General features: G+C 39.7%; 1 protein-coding gene across 1 annotated transcript in view; it reads left to right on the forward strand.

The window, feature by feature from the left end:
- RPS6KA2 (ribosomal protein S6 kinase A2) overlaps positions 1 to 25,320 on the forward strand; it is a 140,460-nt gene that overhangs the window by 38,755 nt on the left and 76,385 nt on the right. Inside the window, exons 2-3 of the mRNA XM_063307655.1 lie at positions 11,258 to 11,374; positions 14,989 to 15,070. Of these exons, the coding sequence (XP_063163725.1) occupies positions 11,258 to 11,374; positions 14,989 to 15,070 (199 nt within the window). The remainder of the gene's footprint in view (positions 1 to 11,257; positions 11,375 to 14,988; positions 15,071 to 25,320) is intronic.

Consider the following 25,320-nt stretch of genomic DNA (forward strand, 5'->3'; position numbering starts at 1 on the left):
TGGTCATAGATTGGAGTGAAAGCTGTTTAAATGATAATATGTATTATTTCACTTATCTCAATTTGTGATAAGCTAAGCATACTGTATCTGAGGGGCTGTTCTGGATTTCTGCCCACAGATCTTTCCTGGATGCAGCAGTGGCCTAAAAGCAGCAAATTCCAATTTCATTTCAGTTGTGAACTCATTATGTGTGTCCTGGCTCCCTTTTAGTTTCTCATCTATCTTTTTATTTATTGTGTATCTATAAAACATGTTCCTTTTCTATTTCATAGAAAACCAAAGTAGCTTTATAAAATATAGAACATGCATAAGAGATTTCTAGAAAAACTTCAGAGATTATCTGCATAACAGACTGCAAGCACATTATTCTATTTATGCACACTTTATTGGCTGTCTTGATGACACTACCCTTTTCTAGTATTTAACCCCATATTGGTACGGCCTTGCGGTATCTTTCCCTGCATCAGAAAATCCAAGCTTTCCTCAAAAATCCATCTGACATTGTTAATTTGTCTAGACAGTTCACATTTCTCTAGTCTTTCCATGCTACTGTTGAAAATGGCAACATTTTCTCCCCTTCCAGATTTTTTTTCACACTTCACACATTTCACAACATCATTTTTGTTCTGCATGGATTGTGGATACCTTATCCAAAAGCTTCTGTTTAGAATCCATGCCTTCTGATACACTTCTAAATCAATTTCCCTATTCCCACCTCCTTTTCAAAGAGCAGGAACTTAGTTGGATTGTGAGGAGTGTGTGGCTTTATAGTGCAAATAATTTTCTACTCCCAGAATAAGCAAATAGATGAATTATGAGGTAGGGGAAGCAAACCACTTTTTCTGTGGAGATCAGTAAAATGTTTTTCATCAGTTACAAGACTCATAGATGAGTGGTAGAAAAGAGTAAGAAGTAGGAAACCAAGCAGTGAGGTAAGAGAAAAGAAAGAGGAATATACAGTACCTACATCGGTTTATGCATTATGCCTTTCTGTATCTTTCTGTCCTTGCAAACCATCCTTGCTTCCACCACCTCCATACACTGATTCATACACTGCCTTTTGTTCTTTAACAAAAGAACAATCTGTAAAAGAACAAATGGGTGGCAAAAGCACAAAATTGATTAGTGGACTTGGAAGGCTGCAAGGACATTCATTGATCGATCATTTTTACCCACAAATATTCCAGCATTTCTTACTCACTAAGCTTACATGTGTCGGGATAGTAATGGAGGTACAGAAATTAAAATACTAACCTGATTGTGTTTTCCCTGATGTTAGTAGGCTTCGGATAATGATGTGGACATCCGGAAGCATTCACAGGTGTAATATCCCATTGCTGTTGCTCTGTTCTTCCTTGAAGAGCATTTCTTCTTTCAAAACTTTTTTCAACTTTGTTAAGTTTTGTTGAAGTGATCCAGAAATTAAAGGATGATTTATCAAGAACTGCTGAAACTAAGAAATTTCATTGCTAAGCCATAATAAGCTAAATAGATAAATAAAAACATGATGAGCAAACAAAACAAAACCCAGAAAACAAAGCCAAAGAAAATGTAGCTAAATCTAGCTGATCCTAATTATTCATCTTTATCCTATTCTGTCTTTGCAAATCATCCTTGCTCCCAGCACAGCTATGCACTGCCACATACATTACTTTCCCTTTTTTGAGATCTCCTCAATTCTATCCAAATCTATCCAACTGTGATTTTTTTGAGTCTTCCCCTCCCTCTTGACTCATTAACCTTCCTTCATATATTTGTTTTGTGATTCAGTCTCCATCCATTCTTTCTATGTGATCAAATCACCTCAACATACTTCTTTCATACTTGCTACTCCCTTTTGTGTTCAATCTGCATTCATTCATCTTTCACTGATTCTTGACCCTATCTCTTCTTAAGGTCCTATTTCCTTTGTATCTAACTTTCATGCGTTTACTCATGTACCCAACTTCCACGTCTATATAATAAAGCGGGCAGAAGCACACTCTTGACGTATCCATTTCTCCTGCTTCCAACAAATATTCATTCCCTGCAACAGAGCTCATATTCCTTACTAGCTTTCTGCCAGATTTGCATGTCTTAAAATTTCTCCATCCACTTCCCCATCTTAGTCAACATTTTGCCATAGGACACAAATTGCTCTAGTTTTTTCCTATTTCTGTATAATTTTCATTTCTTCTGTCACGTACAACTACCTTGGTTCTTGATGCATCAATTTTCAGATCCATACTCCTTCACCATACAATCCACTTAACATTCAGACAGAAATCAATTTTCAAGTTTACACTAGCAAAATCCATTCCATAATTAAAGCCTATTCACATTATCATACCTTTTTCTAAATTAACAAACACACAATTAGCATTTTTTCTCACTGTCATGTTTGCCCTAAGTGCAGCCAAACCCAGTTTTATCAAAAGCATGCTTGTGATGTTCTATTTCGAGTCATCGTTGCACAAGATGGGTGGTGGAGAAATTCATTAAATAACTAAATAAATATTTAAGCTTGGATCTCTAATCTTGATAATATCCCAGCTTAGTTTTCCCAGCATACTATCGTGTATTGATACTCTCTCAGAATTCTCATATTATTATAGCTGTAAGGTTTGCATTTCCTTTTCTGTTGTAACATACAAAAGAAGTAATAATATGTTACCACATTTTTCCTTAGACAGTCATGCTTTGAGTAGAATCACTAAGATCAAGTTGATTTCAGTGTTTATAAACATGACTAAGTTTGGATTCAACTTATTTAAATATTTAGGAAACCAATTCTAATGTATTAAGAAAGCTGTAAGATGATGCATATTTACTCAGAAGAAAACTCTACTGAGTTCAGTAGAATTTACTTCCAGGTATAAGATTGCAGCATAATACAATAAAGTTTCACTGCTTGAATTATAATTGCCAAATGGTAAATTGAACTCCTTAAGCTGTTAATTTCAAAATGTATGAAGCCCTTCTATTTTTAGTAACATAAATTTAAGACTGAGCAGAAAGGGGAGGGGAGAGAAAGACAGAATCTTTCAAACAAGATACACTACTAAGTTTTTTTTTTCTGAAATCCAGTGTCAATTTTTCTGTAACTGATCTACTTTGATCAATATATATATAAAAAAAAGATCTATACATTGGGTTTTCATTGTACAAGATCGTACAGTTTGTGATAGGAAGTTATAAAATAAGTATCTCTGCATTGACAGAATTATTGCATAAGGCAAGAAGATGCCTTTAGATGATTCATTTTACCACAGGTTAGCCATTGACTATGGTGACAGACCTATATAGCACAACTTAAGTTGATGGCACATGTATTAGTCAGCCTAAGCCATTTACTGTGACATGTGAATCCATCCATGATAAAGCCAGGACCAACATCAAGACTGAAATGATGCTGGATAAAGTATTTGCTATCCTTCCCATTCTTATCTGATGTCTCCAATAGTGTACCTTGGTAAGCCTACTTGTAAGCTTAATAGATGGTGGCAGTAATAAAAAGTGGACATCTCCTTTCCACTTTTAAAAATATTTAAGCAAGATGTTAATGGCTTTCAGAATCAAAGTACTGAAAGCAGCTGCAGCTACTGTATTTACTAGTTTCTATTTCCTCCTTGAGAGCCAGTTAGTTGTAGTGGTTAAGGCATTAGGCTAGAAACCGGGAGACCATGAGTTCTAGTCCCGCCTTAGGCACCAAGCCAGCTGGATGACCTTTCCAGTCCCTTTCTCTCAGCCCTAGGAAGGAGGCAATGGCAAGCCACTTGAAGAACCTTGCCAAGAAAACTGCAGGGACTTGTCCAGGCAGTCTCCAAGAATCAGATGTGATTGAACAACAACAACAACTAAATCCTCCTAGTCCTCTTTGGTGTGTGACATTTCTTTGCACTACCCACCATAAATGTCAAAGAAAAAAGGGAGACTGGCTAGTAGACATAATCTCGGTAGGTCTTCTGGAGCAGATAAGCCCAGGGCCTCCTTTAGTGTGGAGCTCCACACATGGAGGGACTCTCTGTACCTTACTAATGATTCAGTATTTGAAAAGATCAGATGGATTAATACTTTCCATTAAATAATGACAAAAACTTGAACAGATGTAGGAATATTCTATCTGGGCTGCAGAAATCCAGACCAGTACCAGATTGCAGTAAAGACATACAGTACAGAAAACATGAAGTCTTTGCTGACATCTTGTGATCATCTGGATTTGTGCAGCCCAGATGCAGTATCCCAGTGGACATTACTTAGGTCCACCTATGCTGTAAAGCACATTGGGCAGTGATTGCTCTCCAACAATTTCAGTCAGATCTCATTGAATGGTGTCCATTGTTTCAATAGCAGTTAACATTTTGCAGGGTTGGATTGCTAGCCCAAAGCCCAAACTTCCCGCTTTTTAATTCAGTCATAGGACCAGCTATGGTGGAGTTCTGGTGGATGGACCTGACTTAATTTATTCCAGGCCTTTTGGAGGGACTGATAAGTGTCCTTTGAGATCTTACTATCACCATCTCAAAATGATCGTTCTACAGTTTGTATATTGAGGTTTCTTTTATTATTATATCATTGGTCTAACCTATTCCTTTTCCTGGTATTGTAGAATTTGGATTTGGGATAGGAGGGTTATTATATTTTCCCCATGTTTATTCAGAAGATAAGTTGAACATGAACAATCGAAAAATTTTTTAACAATGAAACGGCATGCACAGATAATATGTTGTTTCTCTTTAAAGAGATACACCAAAGTTATGCTTAATTATAGACTGTCATAAGGGGCTTCAGGGTTTCTTTTCTTTTCTTTCTTTGTTTTATTTATATAATTATCTCCTTCTCCTTTCCTGCTTTTTACCCAGATCAGCCACTAACTGCCCTTTTCTTTTCTTTCCCTTTCCAACTTTTAGCTTCATGTTTTCCTTCTTAAAGAAATGGCCAGTTAACTTTTACTCAAATCTTTATTAAAACAAAAACAAAAAACCCTTTCATCACACAAGGAAGTAAAACTATTCAGTTAAAATATAATCCTGAGAGATTTTATTATTTGGTTTAAGTAATGACAACATCTTCAACAAAGGATCGTTACCTTGTCGTGGTGCTGGAGCTTGAGCACCTCAATGATGTCATGAGCTAAACCGTGAAGGGCCACCCAAGATGGGAAGGTCATGACAGAGAGGTCAGACTAAATGCGATCCCTGGGGAAGGTAATGGCAACCCACCCCAGTATTCTTGCCGTGAAAACTAAATGGATCTGTACAACCAGAGATATGTCGGTATACCATTGGAAGATGAGACCCCCAGGTCAGAAGATGGTCAAAATGCTACTGGGGAGGAACAGAGGATGAGTTCAACTAGCCCCAGATGTGATGATGCAGCTAGCTCAAAGCCGAAAGGACGGCTAGCGGCCGACGGTGCTGGTGGTGAACGGCGAATCCGATGTTCTAAGGATCAACACACCATTGGAACCTGGAATGTAAGATCTATGAGCCAGGGCAAATTGGATGTGGTTATTGGTGAGTTGTCAAGATTAAAGATAGACATTTTGGGCGTCAGTGAACTGGAATGGACTGGAATGGGCCATTTCACATCAAATGACCACCAGATCTACTACTGTGGACAAGAGGACCACAGAAGAAATGGAGTAGCCTTCCTAATTAATAGTAAAGTGGCTAAAGCAGTGCTTGGATACAATCCAAAAAACGATAGAATGATCTCAATTCAAATTCAGGGCAAGCCATCTAACATCACAGTGATCCAAATGTATGCCCCAAGCACAGATGCTGAAGAAGCTGAAGTAGAGCAGTTCTATGAGGATCTGCAGCACCTACTGGACAACACACCTAAAAGAGATGTTATTTTCATCACAGGAGACTGGAATGCTAAGGTGGGCAGTCAAATGACACCTGGAATTACAGGTAAGCATGGCCTGGGAGAACAAAACGAAGCAGGACATAGGCTGATAGAATTTTGCCAAGACAACTCACTCTGCATAACAAACACTCTCTTCCAACAGCCTAAGAGATGGCTTTATACGTGGACTTCACCAGATGGAAAACACCAAAATCAGATTGACTACATCCTTTGCAGCCAAAGGTGGCGGACATCTATACAGTTGGTAAAAACAAGACCTGGAGCTGACTGTAGTTCAGATCACAAACTTCTTCTTGCACAATTTAGGATCAGACTAAAGAGATTAGGGAAGACCCACAGATCAGCTAGATATGAGCTCACTAATATTCCTAAGGAATATGCAGTGGAGGTGAAGAATTGATTTAAGGGACTGGACTTAGTAGATAGGGTCCCGGAAGAACTATGGACAGAAGTTCGCAACATTGTCCAAGAGGCGGCAACAAAATACATCCCAAAGAAAGGGAAAACCAAGAAGGCAAAGTGGCTGTCTGCTGAGACACTAGAAGTAGCCCAAGAAAGAAGGAAAGCAAAAGGCAACAGTGATAGGGGGAGATATGCCCAATTAAATGCAAAATTCCAGAGGTTAGCCAGAAGAGATAAGGAATTATTTTTAAACAAGCAATGCACAGAAGTGGAAGAAGACAATAGAACAGGAAGGACAAGAGACCTCTTCCAGAAAATTAGAAACATTGGAGGTAAATTCCAGGCAAAAATGGGTATGATCAAAAACAAAGATGGCGAGGACCTAACAGAAGAAGAGATCAAGAAGAGGTGGCAAGAATATACAGAAGACCTGTATAGGAAGGATAACAATATCGGGGATAGCTTTGATGGTGTGGTCAGTGAGCTAGAGCCAGACATCCTGAAGAGTGAGGTTGAATGGGCCTTAAGAAGCATTGCTAATAACAAGGCAGCAGGAGACGACGGCATCCCAGCTGAACTGTTCAAAATCTTGCAAGATGATGCTGTCAAGGTAATGCATGCTATATGCCAGCAAATTTGGAAAACACAAGAATGGCCATCAGATTGGAAAAAATCAACTTATATCCCCATACCAAAAAAGGGAAACACTAAAGAATGTTCAAACTATCGAACAGTGGCACTCATTTCACATGCCAGTAAGGTAATGCTCAAGATTCTGCAAGGTAGACTTCAGCAATTCATGGAGCAAGAATTGCCAGATGTACAAGCTGGGTTTAGAAAAGGCAGAGGAACTAGGGACCAAATTGCCAATATCCGATGGATAATGGAAAAAGCCAGGGAGTTTCAGAAGAACATCTATTTCTGTTTTATTGACTATTCTAAAGCCTTTGACTGTGTGGACCATAACAAATTGTGGCAAGTTCTTAGCGGTATGGGGATACCAAGTCATCTTGTCTGCCTCCTGAAGAATCTGTATAACGACCAAGTAGCAACAGTAAGAACAGACCACGGAACAACGGACTTGTTTAAGATTGGGAAAGGAGTACGGCAGGGCTGTATACTCTCACCCTACCTATTCAACTTGTATGCAGAACACATCATGCGACATGCTGGGCTTGAGGAATCCAAGGCTGGAGTTAAATCACTGGAGGAAACATTAACAGTCTCAGATATGCAGATGATACCACTTTGATGGCTGAAAGCGAAGAGGAGCTGAGGAGCCTTATGATGAAGGTGAAAGAAGAAAGTGCAAAAGCTGGCTTGCAGCTAAACCTCAAAAAAACCAAGATTATGGCAACCAGCTTGATTGATAACTGGCAAATAGAGGGAGAAAATGTAGCAGTGAAAGACTTTGTATTTCTAGGTGCGAAGATTACTGCAGATGCTGACTGCAGTCAGGAAATCAGAAGACGCTTAATCCTTGGGAGAAGAGCAATGACAAATCTCGATAAAATAGTTAAGAGCAGAGACATCACACTGACAACAAAGATCCGCATAGTTAAAGCAATGGTGTTCCCTGTAGTAACATATGGCTGCGAGAGCTGGACCATAAGGAAGGCTGAGCGAAGGAAGATCGATGCTTTTGAACTGTGGTGTTGGAGGAAAATTCTGAGAATGCCTTGGACTGCCAGAAGATCAAACCAGTCCATCCTCCAGGAAATAAAGCCAGACTTTTAACTTGAGGGAATGATATTAAAGGCAAAACTGAAATAGGTTGGCCACACAATGAGAAGACAGGACACCCTGGAGAAGATGCTGATGCTAGGGAGAGTGGAGGGCAAAAGGAAGAGGGGCCGACCAAGGGCAAGGTGGATGGATGATATTGTAGAGGTGACGGACCCGTCCCTGGGGGAGCTGGGGGTGTTGACGACCAACAGGAAGCTCTGGCGTGGGCTGGTCCATGAAGTCACGAAGAGTCGGAAGCGACTAAACAAATAAACAACAACAACAACATCCAAATTAGTCAAGTCAAGACATTCACCCCCTGCTTACTGGGATCGTTAACTTGAATTGACAAAAACATGGAGGTAAAAATGACATTGACGTGGAATAAAGTGAGAAGAAAATAGATTGGGTAGTAACATATGCCGGGGCCCCAAAACAGCCCCATTTTAATTCAGACCAAACAAAGAAATCCACAAACAGAGGTAGTTTAACTTTGCAGCCCAAGTGTCTGAGGGAACACCGAGGTCTTTAATGCCCTACAAAAGGCCAGAAGGATTGCACATTAAAAAGATATGGGGCTTTGATTGCCCAGTTGAACCTGGTAGCCATTAATTTAGGCACTCTGATTTTAAATTTAGACTCTGTCCATAAATCTTTTGGCTCTTGTGATCCCATTGATCCTGGGCCTCGTACAGCTTCTGCATTTCCTCTTTTTTTCCCTTCATTAATCAGAAGGAGTTCAAAAGCTTTTGCTACTGAGGGCCACAAATGGAAGGGGGCAAGCGGGGCATGTGCCCCGGGCGCTGCGCTGGGGGGGCGTCAAAATGAGCACTGGGGGGACACCAAAATGAGTGCTGGGGGGCACCAAAATGGGCGTGGAATCCATGTTTGCCCAGGTGACACAGACCCTAGTTGCGGGCCTGTTTGATCTGAACTCAGAAAAATTTGGAAATTTATTTAAAACCGCTTTCTTCGATTTAGAATCCTGGAAATATATTAGATTTCAATTCCCATCATCCTCAGCACATCTGAACATTCTTTTTCATAATTCGTAATTTCATAATGTGTATATCTGTCTTGGCTACAGATGATGAGAGAGTAGTTCCACAGAACTGAAAGCATTTGGTTAAGAAAAATTGTCTTCAGTAAGTTAGTAAGAACAAGTTGTAATTAAACCGGTTTTTAGAACCTGGGTGGTTCTTGTATCATTGTTCTGGCATAAAAAAACATGATCTTTGCTCAGCATGGATGCAAGCAGGACTTACAACAATCAAGCAGATTTAAAACATTTAAAAAGAAAGATTAAAAAAAAAGAGTATTTCAAAGAGTTCAGTATGGTGCTTCTCTCCCTTTATATCCTGAAACCAATCTAGACAGCCCTGAACCAGGTTCACACATCACACCCAGCCATAATGTGGCTTGTTTCTTTTTGGTTTTTATTTTATTTATAATAGTGAAATATTAAAAACACCCTACAATATCAACAGAAAAAACAGGTAAATAATAGTGTACAGTGAAGAAAATCCCGACATATTAGTGATTTAAAGAAACTAAACATGATTTTTAAAAAGAGGAAAAATGCTAATTAACAAAAGAGTGAGAAAGATCCATGTAACGTATGTTTGGTTTTGCCTGAGTGTATTATGTGGACTATAGTTTAGTAGTAATGTGCAAACCAGGTTGCCAGGGGTTGTTCAGCAAACTATGATTTAAAACGTTGGAACTTAGTCTAGATCTGTTTTTCTAGATGCTTTGCCAACCTCAGGAATAACAATAAAGGAATTTTTAGTATGATCTTGAGTTTATAACTGGAGAGAGGATTGTAACAAAGGGGAATTCAGCAATAATATGAGCTCTGTCCTTTGTAAGTGGAATTTATTATACCCTATTTTAAAAAATCCTCCAGTAATTGTTTATATACAAAGTGATGGTTTTGGTATAAAAGCTAATCTGAGACACCTTGCTGCCCCAGGCAGAGATACTCTACAGATCTGCAAGGTGACTAGGCCGCAGCGTCCTTCATCATAGCTCACAGGGGACAGGCCACATCATTTAATCAAACAATTTAAGTTATATGACATACAACAATAACAACACTCTGTGTAGAACAAAAAGACTGAATAGGATCTGATGTAAGGCTGGCAGGTATTATTCACTGTTCCATGTTAAGGAATATATTGTTAGTTACGGTTCAGCTTTTCTCCTGAGAAAAATCTGCTTTCTTGTGTCAGAATAATGTAATTCTGGCTTTCAATGACAAAGTTCCTTGTACTAACTGAATGAATTTATAGCTTTCTGTGTTCATAATTAATAGCAATTTATCTTCATTTTAGACAGTTTTATAAAAAGCAGGGATTAAAGTGTCATATATATATTCAGCTTTATAATGAAAGATATTAGGCATTTCTTGACCTATATTGGATCCACTTAGGATATATAAAACAGATACATTAAGAGTTCTAAAGATGGCATAAGGGAACAAGTTCAGCCAGATGTTACAGCTGACATAAAATGTAGGATTTCTTACAATGCTGAGTTAGCACTGAGGTGAAAAGTTGTTTCTAGCCCCTCTGTGAACTGGGGACATCTGTGTATATGCTTTGTCAAGTATTCTTCCAAACTAACTGGAGGGATTTATTACCGTAGTCCTTATTAGCGGTAATTCAGCCTACAGGTTTTAACAGACTGGCACCCACAATAAGAGCATAAGGATTCTGGGTTTGATGGACCAACTTAAAAATATGACACATCAACAATAAATATTTGCCCTTACTGCATGGCTGACCAAGGGAACCAAATATTCTGCAGTTATTAGTTGAAATGTAGTCAAATTTTGGATTTTTTTAATCTTCCAAAATTGTCGCTTCTAGGGTGCACCTACAAATCAACCTCTAAATCTGGTGGTGACAGCAATACCTGTCCTTTGATTTCCCCTGCCTTTAAAAGAAAACTAGATTTGTGATGGAATAGCTTGTTCAGCCTGGCAGCTTCATGAACTGCCTGCTGTGTTTTGATCTACAGGCTTACTTTTCTTTTAATTTAGTAATAAATCCACATATTTCATAGATAAAAGCAAATTACACTCAGGTTCAATATGTTTAACATTTGGAATGAAAATATTTGTGCACAAAGATGGATGGAACTAATAGCTACACACAAGTATGCTTCTTAGCCTCAAAGTGAAAACTGAATAAAGGAATAGCAGTTGGAATTAAGTGACATAATTACTTTTATCCATGCTAAGAACTGTACCTTGGTTTGTTTTCCTCATTCACAGGAAGAAAGCATCGTAAAGGAGATAGACATTAGTCACCATGTCAAAGAAGGTTTTGAGAAAGCAGATCCCTCTCAGTTCGAGCTACTGAAAGTATTGGGACAAGGCTCCTATGGAAAGGTAATGTTTTATGTGTAATTTAGCTTTCCCCAATCTGGTGCTTTCCAAGTTGTTGGATCAATTCCTAGAATGCATAGCAGCTGGGTTGGAATTCTGGAAGTCAATGCTGTTGTGAAGCCTGCCTGCATTCATAATACTCCAGATAATCAGACTCATTCAGGAATGAGCCCTGAATGAATTAAATAAGAATTATTTAATGCACCAGGGGACCCTAGGCTACACCAGGAAAGATATGCCCACACAACTTGCCAAATATTGTGACCTGCCAGAAACTTGTCAACCCCAGACACAGAGTACACATTCACTCATCTCAGACATAGGAGCCACATCTTCATTAGGGAGAGATGCATCCTCTGAGTAATGTATAGGCTCACCATTCTACCAATCACACAAGTTCTTCTTAGCATCTTCAGCTTTTTTTCTTTTTGAAGCCAATTAGTGGCCTGCTAGGACCACAGAATTGGAGCAGAGTTTAACACAGCGGAGGAAGCTGTGCACATAAAAAGAGTATTATCTTAGATAGTGTTAATGAGCATATCAGAGAAACACAGGTTATTGATCTTACGCACTTAGCCCTCCCAAGCATAAAGAATCACACGCTTAGACATAGTAAGTTTAAAAGTAAGTAAAAGAATATCTTATTCATTTTATTCTTGGTTGTTACATCCATCTTCAGTGGAAAAAGAAGTTCCTTGTATCTTCTGTTCTTTCTAAACTTAATTCACCCTAACTTTCAGCCCTATAGCTGCCAAGAGCTGCATGGAAGAAAAGGGCTAGGCATATGACTTTAAGATGGAAACAGAGGAGAGCAGCATGCTTGCTGCCTCCTCAGTAGGTGGAAGAAGGAAGAGAGAGGAAATGGGAGTGGCAACAAACAGCTTCCTCCAACAAGCATCCTGGGAACAAACTCCATTTACATGCTAATGAGGCATGCCAGATTTGCCAGGACCTCCAACACTGTTGACTTCTAATCTCTTCCTCTGTATCTGGCTTTCTTTCCTAATGGTATAACAATTTCAATAATCTCAATCTTAATAAACACAAAACCTTAATAAACACAAAATAACAAAGCCAATTCAAAACAGTAAGTCCAATTTTTAAGGCAAATAACATCAGTCAGATCCTTAAAGCAAGCCATATAAACATTCTTCAACCCTTATCCCACTTCAAAATAAACCAGAGCAGTTACATATTCCCAAGTTATGCACAGAACTTTCTTGTTAAGAAAATCAAACAGCCCAACTGCCCCCTTCAAAGATTCCAGGTTGTTTTCATGGCATTCCACCAGGAGATCAATTTTACTTCTGGCTTGCAGATCACTCTCTCCTGTAGATTTCTCCAACTCCATTATCCAATCTTCATCCAGCATCTTGACAGAAATCCCAATCTCAGTCTTAAAAGAAACCTTTCTATCGCTCTTAAATTCCTCAGTTTCATCCACCAGATCCCCAACCTGATGGCACATTTTAGCTCTGATATTTTCCACAATATCCTGGATATCTTGCATAAAGGTTTGATAAAGTCAGAAGATACTTGTTTGAAGTCCTGGTGAAGGTCAAAAAGAATCTGTTTGAAATCCTCCATGTCTCATGCAGTAGTAGATTATGGCACCACCTAGGAACTTAATCAGTGAAAGTCAAAGATAAGGGAAAGTTCGAAAGTTGTTTACACAGAGTGAGAGTGAATAGCAGACTGTTCTCAAGGGAAAGTGAAGACAGAAAGCTGAAGGTTCAAATCAGCCAATTCAATGTTTAGGAAAATGCTAATATCTTCAAATTTAATACAAAAATAACAACAGGAAGACAATTATTTACTCAATCTTTGAAATTTCCTTTGGAAGGAAAACGAAATCCAAAACTTAAAAAAAAAACCAAATTAGTGATTTAGAAATGGGGTGGCCGGACTTAGTGTCCCTTTAAGGCTACAGCATGGCTTGGAAATGGTAACGTCCCTGCCTCCCATGAGCTCTTACCGTCGACCGTGAAATGCTTTTTGCAATCTCCTGGCTGCAAGCCACCATTCCAGAGTACAAATGGGATGATTCCAAGTATTCTCCTTGATCTGGAGAACGTTTCTGGGCATCAGGAAAGCCTGCCTGAGCCCGAAAAAAGCCACCGTACAGCCTGCTCTGCCTGCCGAAACAGTGGGCACAGCTGCTCAGAATGCCATTGCCACCGGAAGCCCCAGTTTAGTATATGTTTCATTATCTTCTGAAATATTGCAATCTAATTGCAATCCTATACCCAATGAGTTGAGTTTCTGGGCAGATGCTAGGCTGGAAATTGAACTAGCAAAGGAAAGGGGTTCCTCCCAACTAGAATGCCTGTTAGCAAGCAAGGTAAGTTCCTGTGAACAGTGATTTCTTAAAATATATAATCCAATGCAGAATTTTTCGTCTGAGAGCTCTTACTGAAGGAATATGCAGCTAACTTGGTTAGTTCCAGCTGCGCCTCTTTTAGTGGATACTGCTAGAGAGAAATCTGTAACTGAGCAATTGGTTGGTTTTCCCCTAAAACAGCTTTGGGGAGAGGGAACTTCCAAAATATTAATCGTGTTTCTCAAGAGGATATGCCCTGCAGTTTTCAGATATTTGTCGTTGCAAATGTCCGAATCAGGGCCTGAGGGTTTACACTGGACTAAATATTAGCTGGTGTAGATATATGCATTTTTATTTTGGGAAGGGAATTCAGTACATTTGTTTTGTTCCTATCATTTTGAAATAAAGAGTGAATATCCAACTCCATAAAGTTAGACTAAGGGCATATTTTGTATCCAGTTTTTCATCTGGAGCTCTTTGTTCTATTATTCAGCACATAGAAACTGTTATTTGGGGAAAAATCAGGACCTTATGCCCTTTGATTTCATTTTGCCAGTAGAATCCTTATTTCACTATCTGTGTGGGCATGTGCACATATCTGAAGTACAAAACTGATACAGAAACCTGATTATATTGAAGAACTCTCTGGATAAAACTCTGGGTTTTGAATTAACCCTTCTTTCTCTTCTGAGTATTAGAGGGATAACTTCCTGACCTTCTAAACTGATAATGGGTCAGTCCTTAAAAATTGCTACTGGCCCCAAAAGTGGCCTAAGGTGGGGAGTGAAGCCTTGTAAAAATCCCACATGTCCTCTGTGTTTGTTTTCTGACCCCACTTCTAGTGCCTGTCATGATGTATAAGTCTTACCTAGTTCAGACTTACATTCCCTACAAACCTTTCTTCTATCATATAATCCACCGCACGTTTTAAGGGCACATGTTGTAAGTTTACCATTAACATCAACTATGAATTTGGCCTTTTTGCAGGCGGGTGGGAGGGCAAATCTTTTTATGCTGCAGTGTTCTGAGATCAAGTGCTTTTTATCTTTGTTTCATATTTCTTGTTTGAATTATATTTTTATGATTGTGTTTATTGTATTTTTATAAGCCACAAAGAACTGTTAAGGAAATGGGCCTCATATAGATCTTCTAAATAAATAATAAATACTGAAGAACAGAGAAATGCATATTTGCTTGGTCACACACTCGGCAGGATCACTTTACATTAAGCAAATGCGACAAATACCATTATTTTTAATGTGCTTCATTAAAGTGCCCTTTGGATTTTTCCCTGCAGGTATTTCTAGTGAGAAAAATCAAAGGATCTGATACTGGGCAGCTCTATGCAATGAAGGTACTTAAAAAAGCAACTCTGAAAGGTAGGAAAAGAAACCAAAGTCCGTGTACAATAACTCTTTTGATTAATAAACAAGAGACTTTGTTGCATTCCAGGGTGTGTGTATGTGTCCATCTGTCCATCCATCCATCTACCCACCCATCCCGTAACAGGGAATTATTATGTGTATTATGTTTGGATCTTCCATTCTCAATCAACAAAGGTGGCAGTGGATAAAAAGGAAATTAGCCTAATATCCAGCTCCTTTTATGTATGACCAAGGGAAATGGAACTTGATCTTTCTTGATTTGTCTTTGAAAAATAAGCAAGAGTTAGTTGATGAAGCAAGATCATTAGGGCAAAACATGTCTGATCCTAGAACTTCAATACTGAGGAAACCCAAAACTGAGTGCAATGAAATTTGCATTTTGGATCTGGGAAAAGCTGACCATAAGAAGCTCTGAGAGATGCTAAACAAAATTTCATACCAGGTAAACTTAACTAAAATAAAAGTCTAAGATGGTTTTCAATTCCTTAAATAAGGAGGTACCCAACTGCAGTCAAATCCTATTTATAAAGTTGGGTTGTAGGGATCAGATGGGACTGCTGCTTATGTACCACCACCACCCTTCTATGCAGTGGCTTCACTGCTGGAACTGCTTGACTCTCTGGCCAAGCTGGTGGTGGAGTTTCCAAGATTTATGGTGATGGGAGGCTTCAACCTGCCTTCACTTGGCCTGGAGTTGGAAGCAGGAATTTGTGGCCACCATAGCTACCATGGACCCGATCAATGTAATTAACAGTCCAACACATAATGCAGATCACATGTTAGAGCTGGTTTTTATCTTGGGGCAGTGGTGATGTGCTCTGGAGTTGGGGAATGTTTTCATCTGTCCCTTAACATGGACAGATCACTCCCTGTTAACCTTGGAGTTTTCTTTGGCTGCCCTGCTATGAGAGGTAGGACTTATTCCTCAGTCCATCCTAGGCACCTGATGGACATGGTTGGGTTCCAGAGAGAACTTGGTGTTGTTCCGAAAGCTCTGGTGCATGGTTTGACTGAGGCTTTAGTCACAGCTCTGCCATGGATTAGATAACACTTATGTGGATTATGTGGACTCTTTGTGCATGTGAATCCCAGAGGGCCCCCTGATTTTCAAAGCTCTGGGAGATGAAGCAGCACAAGAGAAACCTAGAGGAAGACAAAGAGGGAGTCCAACTGAGCATAGGTAACAGCCTGATTAAGGAGAATCTTGTGGCAATAAGAGCAGTGACACATGGTTATTTCTCCACCCTTATTGCATCGACAGATTGATGCCCAGTGACCCTGTTACAGATTACCCAGTCCCTTCTGGGTAAGGAAGAGTTGGAGATTCCCTTGCAGGGATGTTGTAAGGATTATGCTACGCATCTGACAGATGGTTGCTCAGATCCACTTGGAGTTGGACTGCAGCTTTGCTGGTCCTAAAGAGGTGTCTGGCGTTCAGTCTTATCTGGTTACCTGGGATGAGTTTAATCCAGTAACTCCTCAGCAAGTGGACAGGGTCCTTGGGATGTTCTGCCACCTGTGCATTAGATCCCTGTCCTTCCTGGTTGGTCCTGGCCTCCTGGGAGGTGAGACGTGGCTGGGTTCAGGTAGTGCTGAATGCCTCTTTGTGGAAGGGAGTGGTCCGCCTGCCTTGAAAAAGTGGCAGTTTGTCCCCTCCTCAAGAGGTCATCTCTGGACCCAGTTGTACTTGACAACTTTCAACCTTTTTAGGGAAGGTTGTTGAGAAGGTGTAGACCTGCAGCTACAAAAGGCTTTGGAGGAAATGGATTATCTGGCAGTTGAGGATTCAGGCCAAGGTACAGCACTGGGATGATATTGATCACACTTTGTTGATGACCTCTGGTGGGCTTGTGATGAGGGTAGTGTATCCATCCTGGCCCTCCTGGATATCTTGATGGATTTTGATACCATTGATTATGGTAACCTTCTGGTTGAGGGGGCTGGGATTAGGAGGCACTGTTCTTCAGTGGTTCTCCTCTTTCTTCCAAGGCTGATTCTAGTCAGTGTTGGTAGGGGAGAGGTCCAGCCCTAGACCTCTGTATGTGGGGTACCACTGGACTCAATTCTTTCCCTGCTCCTATTTAACATCTACATGAAACCTCTGGGTAAGGTAATCTGTTGGCACAAATTTTAGTTTCTTTGGTATGGTGATGATACTCAGTTGTACATCTTGGCCCCAGGCTGGTCAAGTGACACTGCTGAGATGTTTTCCCAGTACCCGGTTGCTGCATGGGTCTGGATGGGGAAAAGCCAGCTTTGGATCAACCCTGACAAGACTGAGTAGCTGTGACTTTTAAGGCCCTCCAGATCAAGTAAGTATCTATCAACCTTGAATGGGGTTTCATTCCCCAACTCAAATCAGTGCACAATCTGGGGGTTCCCTTGGGTTTACAGCTTCTGCTCATGGAGGAGGTGGCAGCCATGGCCAAGAGAGCCTTCATACAAATACATATTATGTGCCAGTTGCACCCATTCCTAGATCGAGAGGCACTGCTCACAGTCACTCATACCATAGTCACCTCCCAGTTGTATTCCAATCTGCTCTACATGGGGCTGCCCTTGAAGAGCATTTGGATGCTGCTTCTGGTCCAGAATGCAGCAGCATGTGCATGGTACACTCGTGTAACCCTGCTACTATGTGAGCTGCATTCAAGGTACTGGTCGTTACTTTAAAGTCCTACATGGCATCCCCCGGTTACTTGTGGGACTGCCTCTCCTCAGTGGTTTCAGACCGCCCCACCAAATCTGGCAGAGTGAACATACTCCAGGTACCATCAATAAAACAGTGTCATTTGGTGGGTCCCTGGAAGTATGCCTTCTCTGTTATGGTGCCTACCCTATGGAACAGGCTCCCCACTAAAATATGGATAGTCCCTACTCTATTGGCTTTTTGCAAGGCCATGAAACCTGGCTCTTCCCCCAGATACCGAAGTCAGGATGTTAGCATGGGAGCTCTGATATCAATGTATGTGTGTAGTGGATCTAGTGGAAGGGACACAAGTCTAGTGGTTCTGTGTTTTTATTGAGCCTCAATGCAGTTTTAGTCAATTTTTGTCTTAACAAAATTATCTGTTTTTAGTTTGTTTGCTGCCTAGAGGTTCTTGGATAGATGGGCAGCCATATAAATTGGATTCATTAATAAATAAATAAGTAAAAGTAAAGGCAGTTGCAAGTCAGGAAAAAAACCTCCTACAAGTAAAAGTAATTCACTTAGGAAGGTGGTAACCTCTTTGTTTGTAGATGTGTTCATGAAGAAGCTAGATAGCTTCCTGCCAGGGATGCTATAAGTTAATATAAAGCAGAGAAATTCTGCAGTATTTTTTACCAGTTCTCATTCGATTTGATGAACAATAATGCACTTTAGAAATTGTTCAAAGAAGAGAATGGGTGAAATATGATGTTCTTGCACTCCCCTATTTCGTTAGTTGATTTATATGCCATTTCTGTTCTCTCAATCACATGATCCTTTGCCTAATGGATGCAATTTTGTCTAATTGTGCCAAAGGATACCTAATCCATGAAACTGTGAGGAATATGAGCTTGGACTAAAGTCAATATTGCACTATTCATAAATGGTACATCAGGTTTTACATTTCTAAGGATTTTTTTTTTCTGCTTCTATTGTGATCCCCCTCAACACAAAATGCCTTGCTACCTTTTCTTATGCTAAAGTATTCTATCCCATTTCTGGTTTTTAGGTATGGAAATAGACTTTAGAGATGTGAATTATTTTAATTATCATCTGTATAATGTTCATTGTGATTTAGGCATTGCTTGATATTTGTAATATATTTTGAATTAATTTATAAATCACTGAAGATTACATGTGTATAATTTCTAAAAATTCTTAGTGCAGTTCAGAAAGCTATTCTACCATCACCACATCTACCAGTTTTTCCCACTGCCAATTATTTTTGTGATGCAGTGGAATATATTAGACAGTACTCCTATATATGCAGAACTGAATAAATCAATCCCCTAGAAGATAATGGAACATTTCTGGATATATATGCTAGGAATGTATTACAAGAGTTACGAAGTGAATTGTCTTCCAATCTGGTTCTGCTTTTTGAAGCTGAGGTTATGTTTGCAAAATCAGCTGCGTTTCATTTTTACTGCTCAAAGATCTAATGATTATTCTTCACTATCAGTTATTATAAGGTGCCACACTTTCAAAGAAACTGTGGAGATGGTTAGCACCTGTGTCCTTTGTTTTGTATCTTCACATAAGCAGAGGCAAAAGATAATGCTTAAGGGGCTCATATTGATAGAAAAGCTACACATGAAGTGGCCAATAAATGTCAGAACCTTCTGAACCAGACCTAAGTTGTATGTGGATTAGGAAGGGTCACAAGTTAGAGGAGACCTGTTGTAAAAACGGAAGAAAAAGATCTTTTCTTGGATTAAAGGAAGGAACATCTCACATTTCCTCCCCATCTCTTCCTGAAGATATTGTTGCATTATGTATTATAATGGCCAAGCCAGATTGCCAAAGAAACCCACATAGACTGACTCTGATGGTGGGAAATTGAATAGTGAGGAGGAGGGAAAGGGGGTGCTCTGTCTGCTGCAAATACGGTAACTGCATCTGAGAAACAAAGATAATATTGTTCCTCTTACAGAAAATAAGCTGCTGTTCTGTTTCCTATTATATTCTGATTAATAGCTGGGGTTCAGAAAAAGGTCACTGAGTCAATTCACTTGTTTTATCTTTCTTTACCACAAAGCATGTAAAGCAAGAAATAATTTCCTATTCACTAAATATGCATGAATTTTTCCTACTATTATAATCAGAGATATTTATAGTATTAATGAGATTGGTTTAGTATGCAGAAGTATGATAGTGTACTTTGGTGGCATGTATAATATATAAGTAAATAACAGAAGTTGCCATTAGATGTAAGATTCACCCACAGAAGCTATCTCTGGCATTAACAGTGATGGATGGAGTTATGGTCCTAAGAGATGTGATCTGCATATGATGGCCACTATACTTGAACCAGCTCTACTTTGCTCCCTGTGGATGTTAGTTATCACATTAGAAATGATTTGTGTGGGTTTGTTCAGAATGTGGGCGAGGTGCTTTTCACTGTACCATAACTGTTTCTTTTGCTGGGCTGAGGAAAGTCCTGCAAACACATGGAGTCTCCACCTCATCTATTGAAAAACCATTGTCTGTGGATACCAGGACAGCTAGAAGAATACTTTGAAATCCTTTAAATTTAGGGATTGAGTCTAGGAACCTAGGCTGGGAGTCTAGAAAGGTATTATCAGGACATAGTTAATGAAACTGTAGTTTGTTGTTGTTGTTTATTCGTTTAGTCGCTTCCGACTCTTCGTGACTTCATGGACCAGCCCACGCCAGAGCTTCCTGTCGGTCGTCAACACCCCCAGCTCCCTCAGGGACGATTCCGTCACCTCTAGAATATCATCCATCCACCTTGCCCTTGGTCGGCCCCTCTTCCTTTTGCCTTCCACTCTCCCTAGCATCAGCATCTTCTCCAGGGTGTCCTGTCTTCTCATTATGTGGCCAAAGTATTTCAGTTTGGCCTTTAATATCATTCCCTCAAGTGAGCAGTCTGGCTTTATTTCCTGGAGGATGGACTGGTTTGATCTTCTGGCAGTCCAAGGCACTCTCAGAATTTTCCTCCAACACCACAGTTCCAAAGCATCGATCTTCCTTCGCTCAGCCTTCCTTATGGTCCAGCTCTCGCAGCCATATGTTACTACGGGGAACACCATTGCTTTAACTATGCGGACCTTTGTTGTCAGTGTGATGTCTCTGCTCTTAACTATTTTATCGAGATTTTTCATTGCTCTTCTTCCAAGGATTAAGCGTCTTCTGATTTCCTGACTGCAGTCAGCATCTGCAGTAATCTTTGCACCTAGGAATACAAAGTCTTTCACTGCTTCTACATTTTCTCCCTCTATTTGCCAGTTATCAATCAAGCTGGTTGCCATAATCTTGGTTTTTTTGAGGTTTAGCTGCAAACCAGCTTTTGCACTTTCTTCTTTCACCTTCATCATAAGGCTCCTCAGTTCCTCTTCGCTTTCAGCCATCAAAGTGGTATCATCTGCATATCTGAGATTGTTAATGTTTCTTCCAGAGATTTTAACTCCAGCCTTGGATTCCTCAAGGCCAGCTTGTCGCATGATGTGTTCTGCGTACAAGTTGAATAGGTAGGGTGAGAGTATACAGCCCTGCCGTACTCCTTTCCCAATCTTAAACCAGTCTGTTGTTCCGTGGTCTGTTCTTACTGTTGCTACTTGGTCGTTATACAGATTCTTCAGGAGGCATACAAGATGACTTGGTATCCCCATACCACTAAGAACTTGCCACAATTTGTTATGGTCCACACAGTCAAAGGCCTTAGAATAGTCAATAAAACAGAAATAGATGTTTTTCTGAAACTCCCTGGCTTTTTCCATTATCCAGCGGATATTGGCAATTTGGTCTCTAGTTCCTCTGCCTTTTCTAAACCCAGCTTGTACATCTGGCAATTCTCGCTCCATGAACTGCTGAAGTCTACCTTGCAGGATCTTGAGCATTACCTTACTGGCATGTGAAATGAGTGCCACTGTTCGATAGTTTGAACATTCTTTAGTGTTTCCCTTTTTTGGTATGGGGATATAAGTTGATTTTTTCCAGTCTAAATTAGCAAACCCATAGTTTACAGCAAGAGTCCTAACTGTTGTGGCACATTCACCAGTCTGGTGGCCTGGTCAGACATAAAACCACAAAATCAGATGGGACATGAAGCCTGGAGCATATTAAGGAAGTTATCTGTGGGCAAATTCATTCCTGTGGACCCATCATGGGGACCCACTGTGGCCTTGATGTTAATGTTCCATAAGTGAATGTCTGAAATATTATTGAGATGAAGGATGTTGTCTCCCCACTTTTTAGATTTAATCAGCTCCTAATTAAAGTTGGCCCTCTTCTTGAGATTTGATTTATGACAATCTTCTGACAGATTAGTTCCCACACATCAGTTGCTAAGTAAATCATAACTTACTTGCATTAGCCAGGTTGTATTAGAATTACAGTTACAGAAAATTTCTGAGTCTGTCCACCAGTAATTTATACTAGCAATATATATTTACTCTTGTAAAAAGCAGAACAAAGGTTTTTGTAAAGTTCCTGCATATATAACAAAAGGTAGATTTCTTGAGGCATCATAGAATCATAGAATTGGAAATAATCTCAGAGGCCAATCCCCTCCTTGGTACAGTTTCTGTGTGAAAACCACCCTCTGGGCAACAGAGAAAAAGTCCACTCCTTCTGTATGACAATCCTTCAGCTAATGGAACCCTGCTATCCTATCTTCCCCCAGTCTTTTCTGTAGGCTAAACATATCCATTCCTCATAGGGTTCGATTTCCAGACCCTTCACCATCTTGTAGCTGTCCTCTGACCGTACTCTAGCTTGTTGGTATTTTTTAACACCACGTTGCCTAGAACTGGACACAGTATTTCAAATGAAGCCTGACCAAGAGTGAGACAATTACTTCTCATGGTTTGAATTCTGTGCTCCTGTTAACAAACGTATCCCAAAATTAACTTTGCTTTTTTAGCAGCTGCATCTCACTGTTGGTTCATGTTCAATTTGTGATCTACCAGAACGTCCAGATCTTTTTCACATGTACTGCTGCCAAGCCAGGTCTTCCCCATCCTATACCTTTGCCTTTCATCTTTTCTCCACAGATGCATGACCTTACATTTTCCTTGTTAAATTTCATCCTGTTCATTTCAACTCACCATTGAAAGTGGCCCTCAAAAATGGGAATCTAGTAACTCTCTTGAGCTCTTTGTTTACTTTTTCACTTCTCCCTCTTACAGCCATGTGAGGATGAATAGGGGAGGGGGGAGGGGAGGGAAGCTTCCCCCAAATTTGCAATGGGTGTTGACCTCATTTGGACCATAGACATTTTAAAAAAAACTTAGAGGAGCCAAAAAAAATGACCGCTTCTCAACCACACCATTAAGCTGTTGTAGATCTTTTTGAGTCTTCTTGTCTTCTAGGGTGTTAGCTATTCCTCCAGTTTCAAATCATCAGCAAGTTTGATAATCATCTCCTCAGCCCATTGGAGCTATGTATCAATTCTCTCTTAGTGCAGTCATTCAGCCAATTAAAAATCATTCTAACAGTTATATCATATAGCCCATATTTTACCATTTTATTGATTATATCATAACATACTTTGTCAAATGCTTTGCTGATGTCAAGGTACAGTATGTCTGTGGCATTCCAGTGATCTACTAAGGTAGTAACTATCAAAAAAAGGAGTAAGGTTAATTTGGCATAACTTGCTTATGATAGATCCTCTTGTTAATTGGTGAACTCCTATCCATGTCCTCACTAACTTGGTATTTAATAATCTGCTCCATCACATTCCTGAGTATAGATGGCAAATGGATAGATCTGTAATTTCCCAGGTCCTCCTCCTCTTATCTGAAGATTTGCTATCTTCCAGTCTTCTCAGACCTCATCAGTTCTCAAAGGTTACAGTTAGCACTTCTGCAGTAATCTTTACTCATTTCTTAGGTAACCTAAGATGTAATTTGTCTGATCCTGGAGAATTGAATTCACTTAAATTAGCTAAGTGGTTTTTTTTCAACCTTTCATTATCTATCCTAAGCTGCATCTCCCTCCTTTCACTAGTGTAACAATGATGGTTAGTTAATTCTTTGTTCCATCCTCAGACAAATGGATATAAAATACAGAGTTAAGACATTCTGCTGTCTTATTATCATCCCTTACAAATTCATTTCCTTTTCCTCACAATATAACCTCTTTGTTTTTTTTCAAAGGAGGGAGCATTTCTCACAAGCCACAGCTTATTTGGAGTTTTAACATTTCTGACACAGTATCTGCAGTTTCTGGTGACTGCCTTGTATCCTTTTTTGATTATATGCCTCTCCTTCCATTTCCTATACATCTCCCTTTTTCTTTTCAGCCTTTTAGAAAGCTCTCTGTATATTTACATTGGGATTTTTAGATGTCTCCCATTTTTCCTTCCAGTAAAAAATTATGTGCTGTCCTCTGTTTTTCCTCCCTTTGATATTATGAACTCAAGGACAACATGGTCACTTTCTTCCAAGAGTTCCAGTCACCTTCATTTTCATTTCTTCAATCAATTCATGTGTGTTAGCAAGGATTAGGTCCAGAATAGAAGACCCGCCCCTTCCTTCTTCTGCCTCCTGGCACACAAAGCTTCCGGCAAGAGAAAACAGGATTTTCTTAAATTTCTACACTTGGCAATAGAGTTGGATCTCCCTCATATGCTGGTGATGCTCAATCTCTGGATGCCTTCCCCAGCAGTTTCATGGGGGTCAAGATGGAGCTCTTTGGTCAGTGGCCTAGATGTTGAACAATGATCCTCCACCACTATCTATTGGAAAAGGCCTGACACAAAGACTCAAATCACTGTTCCACCAAATGATCTATAATGATACCATGATGAATAGTATTGAAAATGCTGAGATGTCCAGGAGAACTACTAGAACTGAATTTCCCCATTCAGTTTCCAGTTTAGGTCATACCTAAATTGAACAAAGTAGTTTCAATACCTTATCCTGACTGAAAGCTCAGTTGAAATACACTAGATCCAGAAAATCAGTATAATTCAGTTACGTTTAGAACTTTAAGGCCCCAAATGTCTTGGTCATCTTTCTTAGAAAGAAACATTTGAGACTAGCTTATTATTGCTCAATTCTCCCAGATTAAGGGAGAGTTTTATTAGTAAAGATCTTAAAACTGCCTCCCTTGAATTGGGGGAACACTCCCTCTCATTAGATCATTTCTCTTAACAAGGACCATCCCATCCTGGTAAAGGTCAAATAAGCAGATGATAGCCCTCATCTCTAGAATTGTTCTAGACTCCAGCACCCTAATCTTATCCCTTTGTGATGCTAAATTGTAGCATCAAGGCAGAAGGCTAGAACACAAGAAAGATTCAGTTTGCATCTGATACAGCACAGCATAAAGCCCATTTGATGACCTATGCTGTGTTCATCAAAAAAAAAAAAAAAGCCATTTTTCTCTGTCCATATACATCTACAAATTTATGGCTGTTAGTTTGAGTTGTGAATGGGCTGAATCATACTCCTCATTCATTTCCTCCTCCTTCCAGAATTCAATTACAGAATTCTCAAAGTCTTATTGTAATGCTTTTAAACATATTTTGTGGAGAAAATCTCTTGCATTTAGGCCAGTGTGGATGCCAGTACTACTACAGTAGATA

The sequence above is a fragment of the Candoia aspera genome, chromosome 1 (genome assembly GCF_035149785.1).
Source record: "Candoia aspera isolate rCanAsp1 chromosome 1, rCanAsp1.hap2, whole genome shotgun sequence".
Classification (NCBI taxonomy): Eukaryota; Metazoa; Chordata; class Lepidosauria; order Squamata; family Boidae; genus Candoia; species Candoia aspera.